Below are 18,695 nucleotides of genomic sequence, written 5' to 3' on the forward strand. Positions count from 1 at the left end.
TCTCCAATCGGTGGCCATTTTGGACGCCATCTTGAATTTCTCAGAGAGCACTAGGTGGATTTCCGGGGACTTTTAGTATGTTATTCCTAAGGGTATTCTGAACATATTCTGAAAAATTCAGCTTGTTACTAATTTGTTCCGGGTTGGACTCAATTTTGAGCTAATGCTCTTGGGCTATTAACCCGATTTGCAACCTCGTGTGGCACCTCTAAATATTAACCAATTTTTCTGAAATTTTGCTTGTTGCCTTCTTTTAGCCTATGTAAAAAAATGGTAGGGTGGTCGGAATGTTTTGGTAAAAAAAATTTTTCCCATACATTTCGGGACCACCCTGATGTCCCTTTCATATAATGTTAATGTTCATTTTTCACCTGTAAGGAGGAACAAGTGTAAAAAAAAAAAAAAATCACGTGCGTATATGTAGTTTAATTCCCATCGGTTCCTGACTTTTCAGACACCCTGTAATTAATTAATTAGCTAGTATCATGCACAATGTCTGATAAGGTGACCTAGACTTTTGAGTTTGAAATTTCCATTTGTGAGATCTACTGTGTACGAAGTATCAGCTATTTTTCTGTCATTTTTAAATTAGCACTTTATTTAATTTGGAATGTCGTTTTATCACTGGCGAAGCGTTACTACTAGAGCTGGGACTTGAGCTCAGCCAAATCTTCGCCAGACACCAAAAAAGCAACAGGGCAAAGGATTTTGCCAGGGATTAGCGGCAGGCTGCCAGGTTGCGCCGTGCCGTTGTGTGTAGCTGTCGATGTTGATTTTAAAAGTAACTCAGTAAATTACATAAGGAAATGAATACTGAAGTGAAAAATACTGTAGTGAGCGTGCAGCGTGGAAGAAGAGTCTGGAGACAGAAATCTTAGTTCCTCGGTCGTTAGCCTGTAGCTCTCGATAGCACTGGTTTTACTGCTAGCATTCACCAACACTACTGATGAGCGCTACACCGGCTGGAAGGTCAAGTCAAGTTTATTTGTATAGCGCTTTTAACAATAAACATTGTCGCAAAGCAGCTTTACAGAATTTGAACGATTTAAAACATGAGCTAATTTTATCCCTAATCTATCCCCGATGAGCAAGCCTGTGGCGACGGTGGCAAGGAAAAACTCCCTCAGACGACATGAGGAAGAAACCTCGAGAGGAACCAGACTCAAAAGGGAACCCATCCTCATTTGGGCAACAACAGACAGCCTGACTATAATATTAACAGTTTTAACATGAAGTCAGTTTCGTTGATGTTGTAACTCTTCATTGATGGAAACTTGAGTGCAAAACTGTTCATGACAACTGCAGTCCTAAAGTTAGCAAGTCAACTGTAGTCCTCAGCCATAAAAGCAGTACTGTAAGAGTCCAGAGCGTCCTCCAGGTGTAACCCTCAACTGTCCTCATGGGGCCGTCCTCCACAGGAGCGATGCGATAAAACTCCAACCAGACACAGGGCACCAGGATGGATCAAGCAGGTCCGAGGGGCAGAAGAGGTTCAGCATCTCGATCCCAGGACCGACATGTAACTCAGAGGGACAGATTGGGGGGGGGAGGGGAGAGAGAAAACGCAGGTTGTTAGGTATGCCCTAAAAATGACACAAGTATTAAATCTGTGTGGTAGGCTCGTAGAGATGAGAGTCTTGACATCAGGCATAATACACAACAATGGCATGTTAATATGGTTAAAAAATATCATGACCTGCTCTGGCTGGATGCTTGATTGGGTGAAGGGAGCACACTCCTCAGCAATGATGGGATGCAGATGGGACCCTTAGGGCTGGCCAAGACAATTCAGTTACATTTCACCGGGTCTGGGACATGCGACAGAACGTCTGACGGCCGATTCCCTGCAGGCTACAATAGCCAGTCGAGGTCTCCACCCTCTCCACCAAAAGATTTCCTGTTGACTCCATGTAACTCAGAGGGACAGATTTTTTTTTGGGGGGGGGGAAGAAAACACGGGTTGTTAGGTATGCCCAATGTCACCTGAATAAGTAGGAACAGTATACATATTGCACTGAGTACAAGCAGGGACTCCGGCAAATAACTATGACAGCATAACTAAAAGGAGAGAGCCAGAAGGTAACACAGGCATGAGGGAGCCCCGGGACATAAAGCAGCAGCCACTACACCGTCAACAAACTCGAGTGAGCAAGCAGGTGGGGGACTGACAGCAGCCATACATCCCAGTTTACCAAAACACACTATGCCCATGTTTACAATAGACCGTATCAGCGGATCATCAGATTAACGTTTTTAAAATGATTAGTGTGCACACAGCAACACCAATACACGATTTGCGTGCACACAGCAATACCAATACACGGATACGCTCGGCTCTGCAGGCATCCTGTGCTCCAAATCACTCCGCCCTGAACAGCGAGTGCCCTCTGGAGGGTGCGCACTCCGGCCTTGCGCAGCTCACAGAGCGCGCGAGTGGAGTGCACAAGCTGTGATTCGGGACTGAGCCGCTGTGTGTGAGATCCCAGCGCATATCACTTACCACTTGCAAGTGGAAGGATGGCAAGCCTAAAGACAATCATAACTACACAATGGGCAGTATTTGCATCAGTATTTGCAGTATTTTCATACTTTTATACTCTTTAATGAAAGGTGATACAAGGCGGAAGTCCGCGCCGTTTTTCAGCAGTCGCGTCACATGACCAACGCCAGCGAATCAGGAAGGTGGATGTCACAGTGACATTGTCCAATGAGACGCCAGCTAGAGCTCAGCACAGCATATCCGCGTATTCTGAATGTTTACACAGCACCGGAGCTGACACGATCTGGATTGAATACGTGGACGCTGGCGGATTCCCGTTTCCCGGCGTTTCCAGGCGTTTTAATGTAAACGGACAGTGCATCCGCGAAGAAAACGAGACAGATACGGTCTAATGTAAACGTAGCCTATGTCTGAGGACCCTCCAGATCTACACCTTTACCTCATAAACACCATTAACAAAAGGCTTGACTAAACAGATATGTTTTCAGCCGAGACTTAAACGCTGAGACTGTGAGACACACATACAGTGCCTTGCAAAAGTATAAGGTGACTTCACTGTTGCACTGACGGCGCCGACTCGTGGTTAAGCTCACGTTGGGGTTCGAGAGACCTAGGGTGGTTAAATATTTGATCCCTCCCTTTGACTATAAATCAAAATCTGATTAATTAATCGTTCACTTCCTACATAAACACACACTGCCGGGACAGAAGGACCTTGGCAATGACGTCCTAACCAGTGAGCGAGCAGCTCTAAACTCTTCTCAGCCTAGAGACAACAAACAAAACAATCTCACTGGATAACTCTAATGTTTTCAGGACAGTAATTTCTGTCCTTTCATTTCTGAAGCAGATTTGATAGAAAATGAGGCCGAATTAGACTTGGAAGAGAATAATTATCATGAAATTATGAACGAATGAAAGAAATTAAATATAACATTTGAAATGCTGATATGTTCGGACCTTCTCTGAAGGCCCTGACGGTTCCCTTCTGATTTCTAGATGCATCACCGTTCAAAAGAAAAAAAAAAACTCTCTCGAGTTCACACTGCGGTTTCTTACAAGCTGCTTCAAGACTTATAACAGCATGTTTGAGAACACGCACAGTGCAACACTGCCATTTTACAGCTACGGAATGTCAGATTTATTGGATCTGCTATCTGATTTATAGCTAATGTTTTGCATGTTGCACAGAAACGAGTTGATGAGAAAATCTAGGCTGTCCCATAACCAGGAGCCAGGCTTTCTCGTATTCTTGCTGCCTGAGGACTGCTGCAGAGATTTGAGCAGATTAGCACTCTGTTATATTCACATGCATAGCCCACATGCAGGGGATTGAATTAACGAAGGATTTTCTTGGCTGCCGTCAATCACGTCTGGAAATAATCACCCCAGGTGCAATAGGCACGTGTCCAATACGGAGCACAATTAAAGCTATTTCGAACCTATTGAAATGTTTCTGCCATGACAGGATGGTGAGAAGCGTAAGCAGGCAGTCTTTTAGGGAAAATAATGCAATTCAAGCTGCTTCCTCCATTTCAGCTTCAAATCATAGCGAGCATTGAATCTTTTCGCATGTGTGGATGTTCACTTGGAGTGTTTGAATCCATTTGGGTGTCTCAGATGTTGTTATATTCACGCCAGCAAACTGTACACAAATGATGGCCTAAGTCCTGCAGTACTCATCAATGTTCTGTCCTAATATTACGTGCCTACTGTTACAGTACTGCGTGGATCATTAGTTCATTGTGTGTGTGTTTCAGGACCAGGATATGGCTGAAGAGTTGGATATTGTAGTCGTGGGCTCCTGTATGACTGATCTGGTCAGGTAAGTTCACGTATCAGGCATTATTAAGATCATATGCACATGACCGGCACTTTGACCGTGATTAACACACACATGGTGCCTTGCAAAAGTATTCATCCCCCTTGGTGTTTGTCCTGTTTTGTCGCATTACAAGCTGGAATTAAAATGGACTTTTGGAGGATTAGCACCATTTGATTTACACACAACATGCCTTCCGCTGTAAAGGCGCACATTGTTGTTTTATTGTGACACAAACAATAATTAAGATGAAAAACAGAAATCTGGAGTGTGCATAGGTATTCACCCCCCTCAAGGTCAATACTTTGTAGAGCCGCCTTTTGCTGCAATTCCAGCTGCAAGTCTCTTGGGGTATGTCTCTATTAGCTTAGCACATCTAGCCACTGGGATTTTTGCCCATTCCTCAAGGCAAAACTGCTCCAACTCCTTCAAGTTAGACAGGCTGCATTGGTGTACAGCAATCTTCAAGTTATGCCACAGATTCTCAATTGGATTGAGGTCTGGGCTTTGATTAGGCCGTTCCAAGACACTTAAATGTTTCCCTTTAAACCACTCCAGTGTAGCTTTAGCAGTATGTTTAGGGTCATTGTCCTGCTGGAACATGAACCTTCGTCTCAGTCTCAAACCTCTGGCTGACTCAAACAGGTTTTCCTCCAGAATCGCCCTGTATTTAGTGCCATCCATCTTTCCTTCAGTCCTGACCAGCTTACTTGTCCCTACAGATGAAAAACATCCTCACAGCATGATGCTGCCACCACCATGCTTCACTGTAGGAATGGTGTTCTCAGGGTGATGGGTTTGTGCCACACATGGCGTTTCCCGTGATGGCCAAAAAGATCAATTTTTGTCTCATTTGACCAGAGAATCTTCTTCCATGTGTTTGGGGAGTCTGCCACACGCTGTTGGGCCAACTCCAAACGTGTTTTCTTCAGCAATGGCTTTTTTCTGGCCACTCTTCCATAAAGCCCCGCCCGCTCTGTGGAGTGTACGGCTTAAAATGGTCCTATGGACAGATACTCCCATCTCCGCTGTGGATCTTTGCAGCTCCTTCAGTGTTATCTTTGGTGTCTTTGTTGCATCTCTGATTAATGCCCTCCTTGCCCGGTCTGTGAGTTTTGGTGGGCGGGGCCTTCTCTTGTCAGGTTTGTAGTGGTGCCATATTCTTTCCATTTTGCTATAATGGATTTAATGGTGCTCTGTGGGATATTCAAAGTCTGGGATATTTTTTATAACCCAACCCTGATCTATACTTCTCCACAACTTTGTCTCTGACCTGTTTGAAGGCTCCTTGGTTTTCATGTTGCTTGCTTAGTCGTGTTGCAGAGTCAGGGTCCTTCCAGAACAGGTTGATTTATCGTATACAGACATCATGTGACAGGTCATGTGACACTTTGATTGCACACAGGTGGATCTTAATCAACTAATTATGTGACTTATGAAGTGAATTGGTTGGACCAGCTCTTATTTAGGGGTTTCATACAAAAGGGGGTGAATACTTATGCACACTCCAGGTTTCTGTTTTTTCATCTTAATTATTGTTTGTGTCACAATAAAAAAAGCAATGTGCACCTTTAAAGTGGTCGGCATGTTGTGTAAATCAAATGGTGCTAACCTTTCAAAAATCCATTTTAATACCAGCTTGTAATGCGACAAAACAGGACAAACACCAAGGGGGATGAATACTTTTGCAAGACATTATACAGTACATATAGCACAATGCCCAGACTTTGCAGTTTTTAAAATAAGTGGAAATCGAGGGTCTTTCCATTCGGAGCTAAATGCAGCCCACTGTGAGCAGATAGCGGAACTGGCTTCAGTCTGTTCCAGTTATTCATATTGTTCCAGAGGTGTGAATCACCACACACTGAACACGTCGGATGTTGGCACTGTGCTTTTTTTTTTCCAGTGTCAGCAGTGTCAAGTGTCTCCTCGTCATGCTGACTAAAGCTGGAAAAAAACTAATACATTTCTCAATGTTAAAAAAAATATATAAAAATACAGAACTGGAGAAATTGTGTATTTGGTTCCCTTTGTGTGTGAAGTACGGGCAGAGCGGAGTCAAAATGACTAATCTCACATCGTTTGGATTTTGGATAAGAAGAGGTGTACAGTGCAAAAATAGTTATGGTAATACGCTAGGCGGTTTTACAAAAATTTATGCACAACAATAATAATAATAATAATGGATTTAGTAAGATAGGGACTCATGTAATAAAGCAAATAGCTGCATTAAATAAATAAATACTTTTGCCATGAATAATATCTCTCGTCTCATTATCTGTAGCCGCTTTATCCTGTTCTACAGGGTCGCAGGCAAGCTGGAGCCTATCCCAGCTGACTACGGGCGAAAGGCGGGGTACACCCTGGACAAGTCGCCAGGTCATCACAGGGCTGACGCATAGACACAGACAACCATTCACACTCACATTCACACCTACGGTCAATTTAGAGTCACCAGTTAACCTAACCTGCATGTCTTTGGACTGTGGGGGAAACCAGAGCACCCGGAGGAAACCCACGCGGACACGGAGAGAACATGCAAACTCCACACAGAAAGGCCCTCGCTGGCCCCGGGGCTCAAACCCAGACCTTCTTGCTGTGAGGCGACAGCGCTAACCACTACACCACCGTGCCGCCATGAATAATAATATTATTATTATTATTAACAGAGAGGAACCGTCAGGGCCTTCTAGACCTCCAGAGAAGGTCCAAACATATCAGCATTTCAAATGTTATATTTAATTTATTTCACTCTTTCATAATTTCATGATAATTATTCTCTTCTAAGTCTAATTCGGCCTCATTTTCTATCAAATTTGCTTCAGAAACGAAAGGACAGAAATTACTGTCCTGAAAATATTAAAATCGAGTTATCCAGCGAGATTGTTTTGTTTGTTGTCTCTAGGCTGAGAAGCGTTTAGAGCTGCTCACTCATTGGTTAGGACGTCATTGCCGGGACAGAAGGACCTTGGCAGTGTGTGTTTATGTAGGAAGTGACCGATTAATTAATCAGATTTTGATTTATAGTCAAAGGGAGGGACCAAAAATTTAATCACCCTAGGCCTCTCGAACCCCAACGTGAGCTTAACCGCGAGTCGGCGCCGTCAGCGCAACAGTGAAGTCACCTTCTAGCCGGTGTAGCGTTCATCAGTAGTGTTAGCGAATGCTAGCAGTCAAGCCAGTGCTATCGAGAGCTACAGGCTAACGATCGAGAAACTAAGATTTCTGTCTCCAGACTCTTCTTGCACGCTGCACGCTCGCTACAGTATTTTTCACTCAGACTTAAAGGAACAGTCCACCGTACTTCCATAATGAAATATGCTCTTATCTGAATTGAGACGAGCTGCTCCGTACCTGTCCGAGCTTTGCGCGACCTCCCAGTCAGTCAGACGCAGTCAGACGCGCTGTCACTCCTGTTAGCAATGTAGCTAGGCTCAGCATGGCCAACGGTATTTTTTGGGGCTGTAGTTAGATGCGACCAAACTCTTGCGCGTTTTTCCTGTTTACATAGGTTTATATGACCAGTGACATGAAACAAGTTCAGTTACACAAATTGAAACGTAGCGATTTTCTATGCTATGGAAAGTCCGCACTATAATGACAGGCGTACTAACACCTTCTGCGCGCTTCGGCAGCACATTGATATCTGAGCTCCGTATCAATGCGCTGTCGAAGCGTGCAGAAGGTGTTAGTACGCCTGTCATTATAGTGCGCACTTTCCATAGCATAGAAAATCGCTACGTTTCAATTTGTGTAACTGAACTTGTTTCATGTCACTGGTCATATAAACCTATGTAAACAGGAAAAACGCGCAAGAGTTTGGTCGCATCTAACTACAGCCCCAAAAATACCGTTGGCCATGCTGAGCCTAGCTACATTGCTAACAGGAGTGACAGCGCGTCTGACTGCGTCTGACTGACTGGGACGTTGCGCAAAGCTCGGAGACGTACGGAGCAGCTCGTCTCAATTCAGATAAGAGCATATTTCATTATGGAAGTACGGTGGACTGTTCCTTTAAGTATTCAGTTCCCTGTGTAATTTAACGAGTTACTTTTAAAATCAACATCGACAGCTACACACAACGGCACGGCGCAACCTGGCAGCCTGCCGCTAATCCCTGGCAAAATCCTTTGCCCTGTTGCTTTTTGGTGTCTGGCGAAGTTTTGGCTGAACTCAAGTCCCAGCTCTAGTAGTAACGGTTCATCACTGAATAATAATAATGGATTTACTAAGATTGATTGATTAATTAGTTAGCTAGCTAGCCAACCAGCCAGCCTTGGCTAATAATAATAAGAAGAAGAGAAGAAACAACTATATTAAACAAATAAGCAAACAAATCATTCCAATTTTGAAGCCCAGCATTGGCCAAGCAACAAAAATATTCTGATCTCTCTATCTTCGCCTCACCTTATCATCCAAATAGCTTTAAAATTCTAAATATTTACAGTCTGGCTGACAGCATACTGGTATGACTCCACCATGATAAGGAAATCAGACATGCTTCCATCATTAGATTTGCTCTGGGTGTTTATAATTTAAAGACAGGCTGCAAATCATCACAGAACCAACCAAGGCCCAGTTTCCCAAAAGCTTATTAAAATCAAGACGATCTCGCACTATGACGTGCACTCTACCATCGAACAATGATATTTTTTTTTCCTGCAGTGTTCAGACTGACGTTCCTCCTGTCACTCATAAGACAATAGACACTGTGATTCACTGTGATGCACCGAACATGCCCAATAAAATAAGCCTGTGGTTTTCTTAAACGTCTGAACGAGACACTCTGATTCACTGTGCTGGAACTTTCCAGAACCAAAATATATATAAAAGGCTGTATACAAAATAGAGCGAGCAGCGTGACAAACCATTTATTTCCTTGAGAAAAATTAAATGGTAGTTTGATGGCAGACAGGAACGAGCCACGTTGGCAAACTGGAGCTCTCTGGTTAGCCTGCTAGCTCTAGTTTCACCAGAAAGGACCGTTTTTAGAATGTGAAGAAATAACAAGGTGTAAATATTCTAAACGTATTTCATTTGTTTATTATTATTATTATTATTATTATTAATAATAATAATAATAATAATAAATCAATAATTACTTGTTATTTAGTAACTAATACATAATAAAACGGCGTCCCAGTTTTATTTTGTTTAATTATATGTCAATTGAGGGTTGTTTTACAATCAGGGTACGCAAGCTAAAAATCACATTTAACACTTGCACTATGTTCACACTGCAGGCTGAAGTGACTCAAATCCGATTTTTTCGCCCATATGTGACCTGTATCCGATCTTTTTTATTGACGATATGAACGACACAGATCCGATTTTTTCAAATCCGACCCAGGCCGTTTGGATATGTGGTCCTAATTCCGATTCCTATCCGATCTTTTCATACGCGACTTCAGTCTGAACCGCCAGGTCGCATTCATCCGACTTGCACGTCATCAACAAGCCACAAACGTCACTATTCTGCGCTGAAGTAGGCGGCGGGTCTCTCAAAAAAAGTTACAACAACATGGCTTTGATGTTCCTTTGAACTGAGGTTGCAGTCACTACCCCGCAGAACGCCTGAGCCAAACCCCTTGCCCTCTTCCTTCTCAACCTCCTCCTTAACATCAGGCTATTGTGCATGTTCTGGCTCCATCGCAACAACAACTGCATCATCGCCAGGTACTCCATGCTGGCTACTGTCATACACAGGAAACTTTAGGTTACTTCCGTAAACACTGGCCATGCTCACTGCGTGTGACGTCGTCGTATCCTGCAATGCGCATGCGGAACACTTTTAGGTCGCTTTTCGTTCATACTGAGGATCACATACAAGTCGCATATATTTGTTAATGTGAACGACCTCACAAAAAAATCGGATTTCACAAAAAAATCGGAATTGAGCATTAAGCCTTGCAGTGTGAACGTTGTGTTATTATCTTCAATATCAAAAGGCTTGACTAAATAAACTTGGTTGTTTATTGTAGTCCTGTGATAGCTCTATTTACCATGCAAAAAAAATTGGTGATAACGTTATTTTTGGTGAATGTATGGCAATATATGTCATATTTAGCAAAATTATTTGTGTCATTTAGAAAAAGTGCTTTTTTGACCACCGGTAGCTCCAAAAGGGATGCACTTACATCATTCTTTATACCATAAAAGAGCAATTCCAGCGTTATGGACGTGACACTTGAACTCAAAATGGCAACAAATCAGGGGCGCAGATAGGATTTTTGAACTGGGGGGGACTGAGCTGTCAGCAAATGATTCCATTTTGTGTATGCATGTATGTGTGCGTATATATATATACTACCGTTCAAAAGTTTGGGGTCACTTTGAAATGTCCTTATTTTTGAAAGAAAAGCACTGTTCTTTTCAATGAAGATCACTTTAAACTAATCAGAAATCCACTCTATACATTGCTAATGTGGTAAATGACTATTCTAGCTGCAAATGTGTGGTTTTTGGTGCAATATCTCCATAGGTGTATAGAGGCCCATTTCCAGCAACTCTCACTCCAGTGTTCTAATGGTACAATGTGTTTGCTCATTGCCTCAGAAGGCTAATGGATGATTAGAAAACCCTTGTACAATCATGTTAGCACAGCTGAAAACAGTTGAGCTCTTTAGAGAAGCTATAAAACTGACCTTCCTTTGAGCAGATTGAGTTTCTGGAGCATCACATTTGTGGGGTCGATTAAATGCTCAAAATGGCCAGAAAAATGTCTTGACTATATTTTCTATTCATTTTACAACTTATGGTGGTAAATAAAAGTGTGACTTTTCATGGAAAACACAAAATTGTCTGGGTGACCCCAAACTTTTGAACGGTAGTGTGTATACATGTTATTTCACCTCCCTCACTGCCATCACCAGGAACTACCTGCAGGCCAGGACAATGATAACATTTTAACATAGCCTATGGAAATCCAAAGTTTACACATTGTCATCACGCACAGAAATTGCAAAACTGCAAAACTAGTTTTAAAACCGCTAAGTTCCAACTGTTAAACATAGCGAGAGGCTGGGCTACGTGTGTGTGTGTAAAGTGTAAACCAGTGCATCCTGACTTTCTAACTATGCCTGTGTGTTGCGTGAGCGGCAGTCAGTCAACAACTCTTCGCAAAGTTTCCTTATGAAACAATATGCTCGCTGAAATTATGGCAGGGAACGGCAGATTAAACATTAAAACTGCCTTCTGAGCACTGTATCTACAGGCTGCCACCGAAAGAAGGAGGCTACCAGAAAGGCATCTCTACTCCGTACGATTTTACTTTCACTACGACATTACTTTGAACAGACTATCAAAAAATTGCAAGGTGATATGATAAAGTAAGGCACAGTTTACTTACAGTCGTTTTTTTTTTTTTAAAAACGATGCAATCGTTTTCTGCCTTTTGGCACCCTTCATCATGGCGTGTTGGGGTCCTGAACTAGGAGGCGCTGTCCCTGATATGCCTGTCAAACTCGTTGTGGGTAACCATAGCAACCAAGCTCGCAACCTGTGCAGTCTGCGCAGTTGCAACTACGTCTGTACTGCTGTGCACCTCAATAAACCGAATGGTAATTAGTATTTTGATTTTTCCGTGAGGTTTGCCTTATGCAAAGAAAGACAGCATAGACGTTTTTTCCTCCCTATAAGTGGGGGGGACCGAACAAGGTGAATTTAAATCTGGGTGGGACGAATCCCCCCCGTCCCACCCTCTATCTGCGCCCGTGCAACAAATGACCCAGTGCATGTTTTATTGTCTCCCAGTATTTAAACAGGTGTTGCATATTTTAAGGCTGTACCATACTGGAGAAGTGATAGAACAAGAACAATTCCCATAGTACATCTAGGGCATGCCAGAAAATGCCAATAAAAGATGCGTTATGGATGTGACAGAAAAAGTATCACTTTTCTTGGGTTACTGTACATTTTTATCAAACTCTGTGAAATTGTAAACCTAATGTCGAAATGGAGATATCCGTTTGATAGAGGGGTCCAAGTTAGGTGAATATTAAAAAATCTTTGTTTAAAATATTTTGTATTTCATGCAGAGTTTCGGAAGGAAAAGTCAGCGTTATGGATGTGACGAAATTCCGTTATGGATGTGACGCGTCTGAAATAGACATGGCATATGTTTAGAAAATCAGCAATTTAAAGTGCCATTCCACCATTGGATGTATTCTTTGGCATAAAATACAATATATTTTGACAACATATATAAACGGTATCACTAGATAGAGAAATCTTTTAGCTTCAAAATGATATATCAAACATTAATTTTTTGACAACGACAAGTATATTAATTTTGCGACCAAAGTCACCTACCCTTTTAATTTCCGCGCGTGATGTCATCGGCAGGTTCCCCTTCTTGTGTACCACGTGACGTGGCACTTATTATCAGCAATGGCGGATAGAATGCGATAAAAATAATACCAATAAATCTAGCTCATCTCATCTCATTATCTCTAGCCGCTTTATCCTGTTCTACAGGGTCGCAGGCAAGCTGGAGCCTATCCCAGCTGACTACGGGCGAAAGGCGGGGTACACCCTGGACAAGTCGCCAGGTCATCACAGGGCTGACACATAGACACAGACAACCATTCACACTCACATTCACACCTACGCTCAATTTAGAGTCACCAGTTAACCTAACCTGCATGTCTTTGGACTGTGGGGGAAACCGGAGCACCCGGAGGAAACCCACGCGGACACGGGGAGAACATGCAAACTCCGCACAGAAAGGCCCTCGCCGGCCACGGGGCTCGAACCCAGGACCTTCTTGCTGTGAGGCGACAGCGCTAACCACTACACCACCATGCCGCCCATAAATCTAGCTAATACCAATAAATCTAGCTAACTGAAAGATTAACTCAAAATTTTTCGCAATTTTTTTGGCCCCCATATACGAGGAGAAATGACTCTCTCACTTTGGGGGTTTCCTGGTCTAAAAATAGACCGACACGTGGTACACAAGAAGGGGAACCTGCCGATGACATCACGTTTCACTACCGCACGGAAATTAAAAGGGTAGGTGACTTTGGTCGCAAAATTAATATACTTGTCGTTGTCAAAAAATTATGTTTGATATATCATTTTGAAGCTAAAAGATTTCTCTGTCTAGTCATGTTGTCATAAAATATATTGTATTTTATGCCAAAGAATACATCCAATGGTGGAATGGCACTTTAAGCACCATAACCCTTTGAAAAACTCTAAATATCAGCTAAAACTATCAAAGTTCTTAAATAATATTTAGGATGGCTATTGTTTTGCTGTTTTGTGGATTTTAGCATACATTTCTGTGGCTTGTGGCAATAATATAGAATTGTACATGATCAAAGTTGATTTTAGCTTGGGTTTTACATTATAAGAAAGAAAGACTGACAGTGACGTATTAGGTTGGTTACAAATTGGTTCAACTTATTCACATCTGTAAAATACAGGCCTAGGTGAGATCTCTGGGAGTGGTTTTGATGTATTACATGTTGCTTTATTTTTGCATGGCGAGGTTGACATTTACATGGAATTGCCCTCAACAAATATTTGGTTCCATGTCATTGGAAACATACAGTAGTTAAGTTTTAATGTTGAATGCCAGTAAGTTTTCAGACTATTTTGATCAAAGTAGTATGTAATCGTGTCCAAAAAATGTCCTCTCCGAGACAGCTAATTTTTCAATATAAAATAACATCTAAAATGAGTATTTTCATCCTAAAATATGGTCAAGATATTGGGACATAAATATTAGAGACAACTAACACAAAGCTTACAGCCTTATATTTAAAAGCACTATGGAAGTAGTGGATTCTGAATTGTCAAAAAAAAAAAAAGTCCTCTCCGAGAATCACTTCATTTGTTTCTCCCAGCCCTGCTTACTTAATCTTGTTATAATACAAACTATTACACATGCCTATCTGTTCTTTAACTTGTCCTTCACTTAAAAACTGGTACAAGAACCAGTTTGAATCAATTTGAATTTTGGACCCCTGTGACACAAACTTTGTACCCTGATTGTAAAACAACCCTTAATGCAAAATTGGTGGCACACTGGTGTAGTGGTTAGCGCTGTCGCCTCACAGCAAGAAGGTTCAGGGTTCGAACCTCACGTCCAACGCAGGCCTTTCTGTGTGGAGTCTGCATGTTCTCTTCGTGTCTGCGTGGGTTTCCTCCGAGTGCTCCGGTTTCTTCCCATGGTCCAAAGACATCCAGATTAGGTAAAATCCCCAGACGCTGGGGTTGTACAAGCCAGTGTATACTTAGTGCTGGTCCCAAGTCGGGATAGACTGGGGAAGGTTGCGTCAGGAAGGGCATCTGGTATAAAATATATATATTTTTTTGAACTATGCCAAATCAAATATTTGGATACTTATGCAAGGAACAGATTCACCAGATCTGGACAGTTGAAGACTTTAGAAAGAGTGTGTTTTTCCAACCACTAAAACCATCCAGTTTTAGTGACATGATGTGGTCTTCTCCTGTTGTAGGCCACTCCCCTTTTAAGATTTGCATTCGAGATGCTTTTCTGCTCAGCACGGTTGTAAAGAGTGATTATTTGAGTTATCATAGCCTTCCTGTCAGTTCAAACCATTCTTTCTTGGTTCAGATGCTTGATGTGAACATTAACTGAAGCTCTTGACCTGTATCTGCATGATTGTAGTGTTCACACGGCCTGCGCATGAACTTAATCTCGGTTTTGTAGATTGTAATTAGACCATGTCATTCTTCCAGAAGGATTTGTATATTGTTTTGTGGGGTAATCTGTATATGTGCTGTACAATCAGGTGATTGTTTAACACCGTTGCACTTACAGTTGTGGTCAGAAGTTTACATACAGTGACATGAATGTCATCTTGGATATGAATGTCATGGCAATACTTGGGCTTCCAGTAATTTCTCTGAACTGTTCTTTTTCTGTGGCAGAATGTACAGCATACATCTTTAATTTAAAAAATAAAAACACTTGAGATGCAGTTCATGGACAGATGTCCTGACATTTTCCTTTAGAATTTGCTGATAGAACAATGAATTCTGAATTATACCAGCGAATTCTAAAGGAAAATATCAGGGCATCTGTCCATGAACTGAATCTCAAGAGAAGGTGGGTCATGCAGCAAGACAACGACCCTAAGCACACAAGTCGTTCTACCAAAGAATGGTTAAAGAAGAATAAAGTGAATGTTTTGGAATGGCCAAGTCAAAGTCCTGACCTTAATCCAATGGAAATGTTGTGGAAGGACCTGAAGTGAGCAGTTCATGTGAGGAAACCCACCAACATCCCAGAGTTGAAGCTGTTCTGTACGGAGGAACGGGCTAAAATTCCTCCAAGCCGCTGTGCAGGACTGATCAACAGTTACCGCAAATGTTTAGCTGCAGTTATTGCTGCACAAGGGGGTCACACCAGATACTGAAAGCAAAGGTTCACATACTTTTGCCACTCACAGATATGGAATATTGGATCATTTTCCTCAGTAAATAAATGACCGAGTATAATATTTTTGTCTCATTTGTTTAACTGGGTTCTCTTTATCTACTTTAAGGACTTGTGTGAAAATCTGATGATGTTTTAGGTCATATTTATGCAGAAATATAGAAAATTCTGAAGGGTTCACAAACTTTCAAGCACCACTGTATACTTCTGACCACAATTGTATTTTCTTGCCGAGTAAAACTACAACAGGCTTGGTTGTTTTTTTTGTTTTTTGTTTTTTTTTTCCGTTCAAGGCAGCTTATTTTTTCTTTTTATAATTTCCCCTGTCGTGTTGCCGTGCTGTGGGTGTAACTATAATCTTTACTTCAGCATCCAAATTACTTGTTTTTCTTTCATACTTTGTTCTCGAGTCATCATGACAGATTAGGTCTACTGATCCCTGAAGCATTATTCTCCACCAGCACACCATGTTACTGAATCGTAATATCACGTTCAGTGCTAAAGCGGGGGGGGGATAAACAATTCTGAGGTCGTGTGTACATATTGAAGGCATTGTATTGAGAAAAAAAAATAATAATAATAATAATAAGTTTCCTGGAAAAATATGCTTAAACGCGTTTGGCCCAAATGCGAATATGTTTAAGAGAAAACTGGAAGAACATGTTGTTCAGGGTAAGGTTTGACGGCGAATAAGCAGCTATAACTTAGTGAGCATGTTCTTGATTTGACGTGTGGGAATGTGTATTCGGATTTGCTCTTCCACACACAGATCTGCTGAAATAATAGCTGTGTCATTTTAGATACAGGTCAGGGCACGTTCAAAGAAACGCCTTTTGTAAGTGTTTTCTATTAAATGTCATGGTAAGCATATGTGCAATTACCACAAACAAGAATTACTTTTTTTTTTTTGCTTTTACTTGAAACGCTTGTGGACTGAGAGCAGTTTTTGGGGCGGGCAGTAACCGTGTATGTGAACCCTATTTTTTTTGTGGTATGCTTGAAGTAAAATTATCAACAACAGCGTGGTGTGATGCATCACCACTTCAGAGTTGATTATTTTTTTTAATAATGGCATGTCCTGAAGTTTTGCGTATACCACAGCAATTTGCCATCAATTAAAATGTTTCATTTATTAAAGAACATTGCGTCGTACTCTTTTTTTTAAAAATATTTCTACCGTTCCATTAAACGTTGTGGAGCATCCTGAAAACAAGTTAGGTCGTGTAGATTAGAGCCCTGCACTCCCGCGGGAGTCCCGCGGGACCCGACGCAAAGCAGTGAGGCGCGGGACAAATTTTGAAAGCTCATTGTGGGCGCGGGCGGGAGGGGGAGTGCACAATGCGGGAGCGGGCGGGAGAGGTGATAAGCTGCAGTCCCGCTAACTAAAAACGTGTTTAAAATAAAATTTATAAATTATTAATTTATGTCTATCATATATAATTTGTGCTGGATATTTTATTTGGCGGGGCGGCACGGTGGTGTAGTGGTTAGCGCTGTCGCCTCACAACAAGAAGGTCCTGGGTTCGAGCCCCGGGGCCGGCGAGGGCCTTTCTGTGTGGAGTTTGCATGTTCTCCCCGTGTCCGCGTGGGTTTCCTCCGGGTGCTCCGGTTTCCCCCACAGTCCAAAGACATGCAGGTTAGGTTAACTGGTGACTCTAAATTGACCGTAGGTGTGAATGTGAGTGTGAATGGTTGTCTGTGTCTATGTGTCAGCCCTGTGATGACCTGGCGACTTGTCCAGGGTGTACCCCGCCTTTCGCCCGTAGTCAGCTGGGATAGGCTCCAGCTTGCCTGCGACCCTGTAGAAGGATAAAGCGGCTAGAGATAATGAGATGAGATTTTATTTGGCATTAATAAAAACATTTTAAGATGCCTGAATTTGCGGATGTGGTCTAATCTCGCGTACGTTTCCGATTCCTTTCCGCTCTTCCGTGTTTGAGATCTCCAATCATGGCAGAAGAGCAGAGCTCCTCTAGTGAAGCTCACAGTGCTTCAGAAGTAAGTGCTGCTTTAAAAAGAGGTAGATTTTAAAAAGAGGCACCATCACGCTGTGTCTTTTAAATTATATTAATTTCTTATAGGCCTACTTGTATTTCCTAGAATGTAAATGTGAGGAGTGACATATAAGCTATGTGCAATGTACAATATTCTTAATATCCACTGTAGACTTTGGTAGGTGTGTTGGGTATCTCTGTAAAGCCTGAGCTGCGCATGCCGCCTGGCAACGCGCACCCTCGCTACGTGCGCTAGGTGAAGGATCGGTCAGTGGAGAGCTCAGCTAAGCTCAGCATGTTTAATTCCCCAAGCCAATGACAAGAACTTTCGTGAGAAATAACGCGAACGTCTGCATCATGTGGGATTTGCGGGCGGGAGCGGGACAAAATATGGCAGGCGAGAGCGGGACTGAAAATCATAATTCTTTGCGGGAGCGGGTGGGAGCGGGACTGCACAATGCGGGAGGGGGCGGGCTATGTAATATAAGCAATGGGCGTAAATGAGATTCGTTGAGACCTGTGCGTAACATCGTAGGACGGGAGTAAAACGTACAGCGGAAATCAAAGGGACCAACATCTGCCAACGTTGTCAAAAGACGTGCGCGCCCTCTTTCGAACGCTGACGTAATCGAGCCGGAAGTTTTGTTTGTTTTGATAGCAATCAGGAAAGTTTGAAAAAAGTAGGCAGTAATCGTCATTTAAACTCGTTTTTGCGCAATACTTCGTTTGGAAAACAGTTTTCAAAATGGCGGCACTGACACCTGGCTGACACTTCACGTTTCGAAGTCTCGCACAAGTCTCGTGAAGATCACGCGGATAAGCGACGCCTGCCGTGGACCAAACGAACTAAATTCAACACGGCTAAAAACCGAATAGGCCGATAAGTATAATATTTAATTGCAATTAGTTGCCAATACGAGTCACGATATAAGGTTACTAAAACCGAAAGCGTAATTGAATAACACG

At 42.3% G+C, this 18,695-nt stretch overlaps 1 protein-coding gene across 3 annotated transcripts in view; it reads left to right on the forward strand.

Moving 5' to 3' along the window:
* Nucleotides 1-18,695, forward strand: part of rbks (ribokinase) — a 172,656-nt gene that overhangs the window by 7,798 nt on the left and 146,163 nt on the right. For all 3 annotated transcript variants that reach the window (XM_060933176.1, XM_060933173.1, XM_060933174.1), the window contains exon 2: nucleotides 4,261-4,325. In XM_060933176.1, coding sequence (XP_060789159.1) covers nucleotides 4,270-4,325 — 56 coding nt within the window. In that variant the 5' untranslated portion in view covers nucleotides 4,261-4,269. The remainder of the gene's footprint in view (nucleotides 1-4,260; nucleotides 4,326-18,695) is intronic.

Source organism: Neoarius graeffei, chromosome 11 (assembly GCF_027579695.1).
Source record: "Neoarius graeffei isolate fNeoGra1 chromosome 11, fNeoGra1.pri, whole genome shotgun sequence".
Taxonomy (NCBI): domain Eukaryota; kingdom Metazoa; phylum Chordata; class Actinopteri; order Siluriformes; family Ariidae; genus Neoarius; species Neoarius graeffei.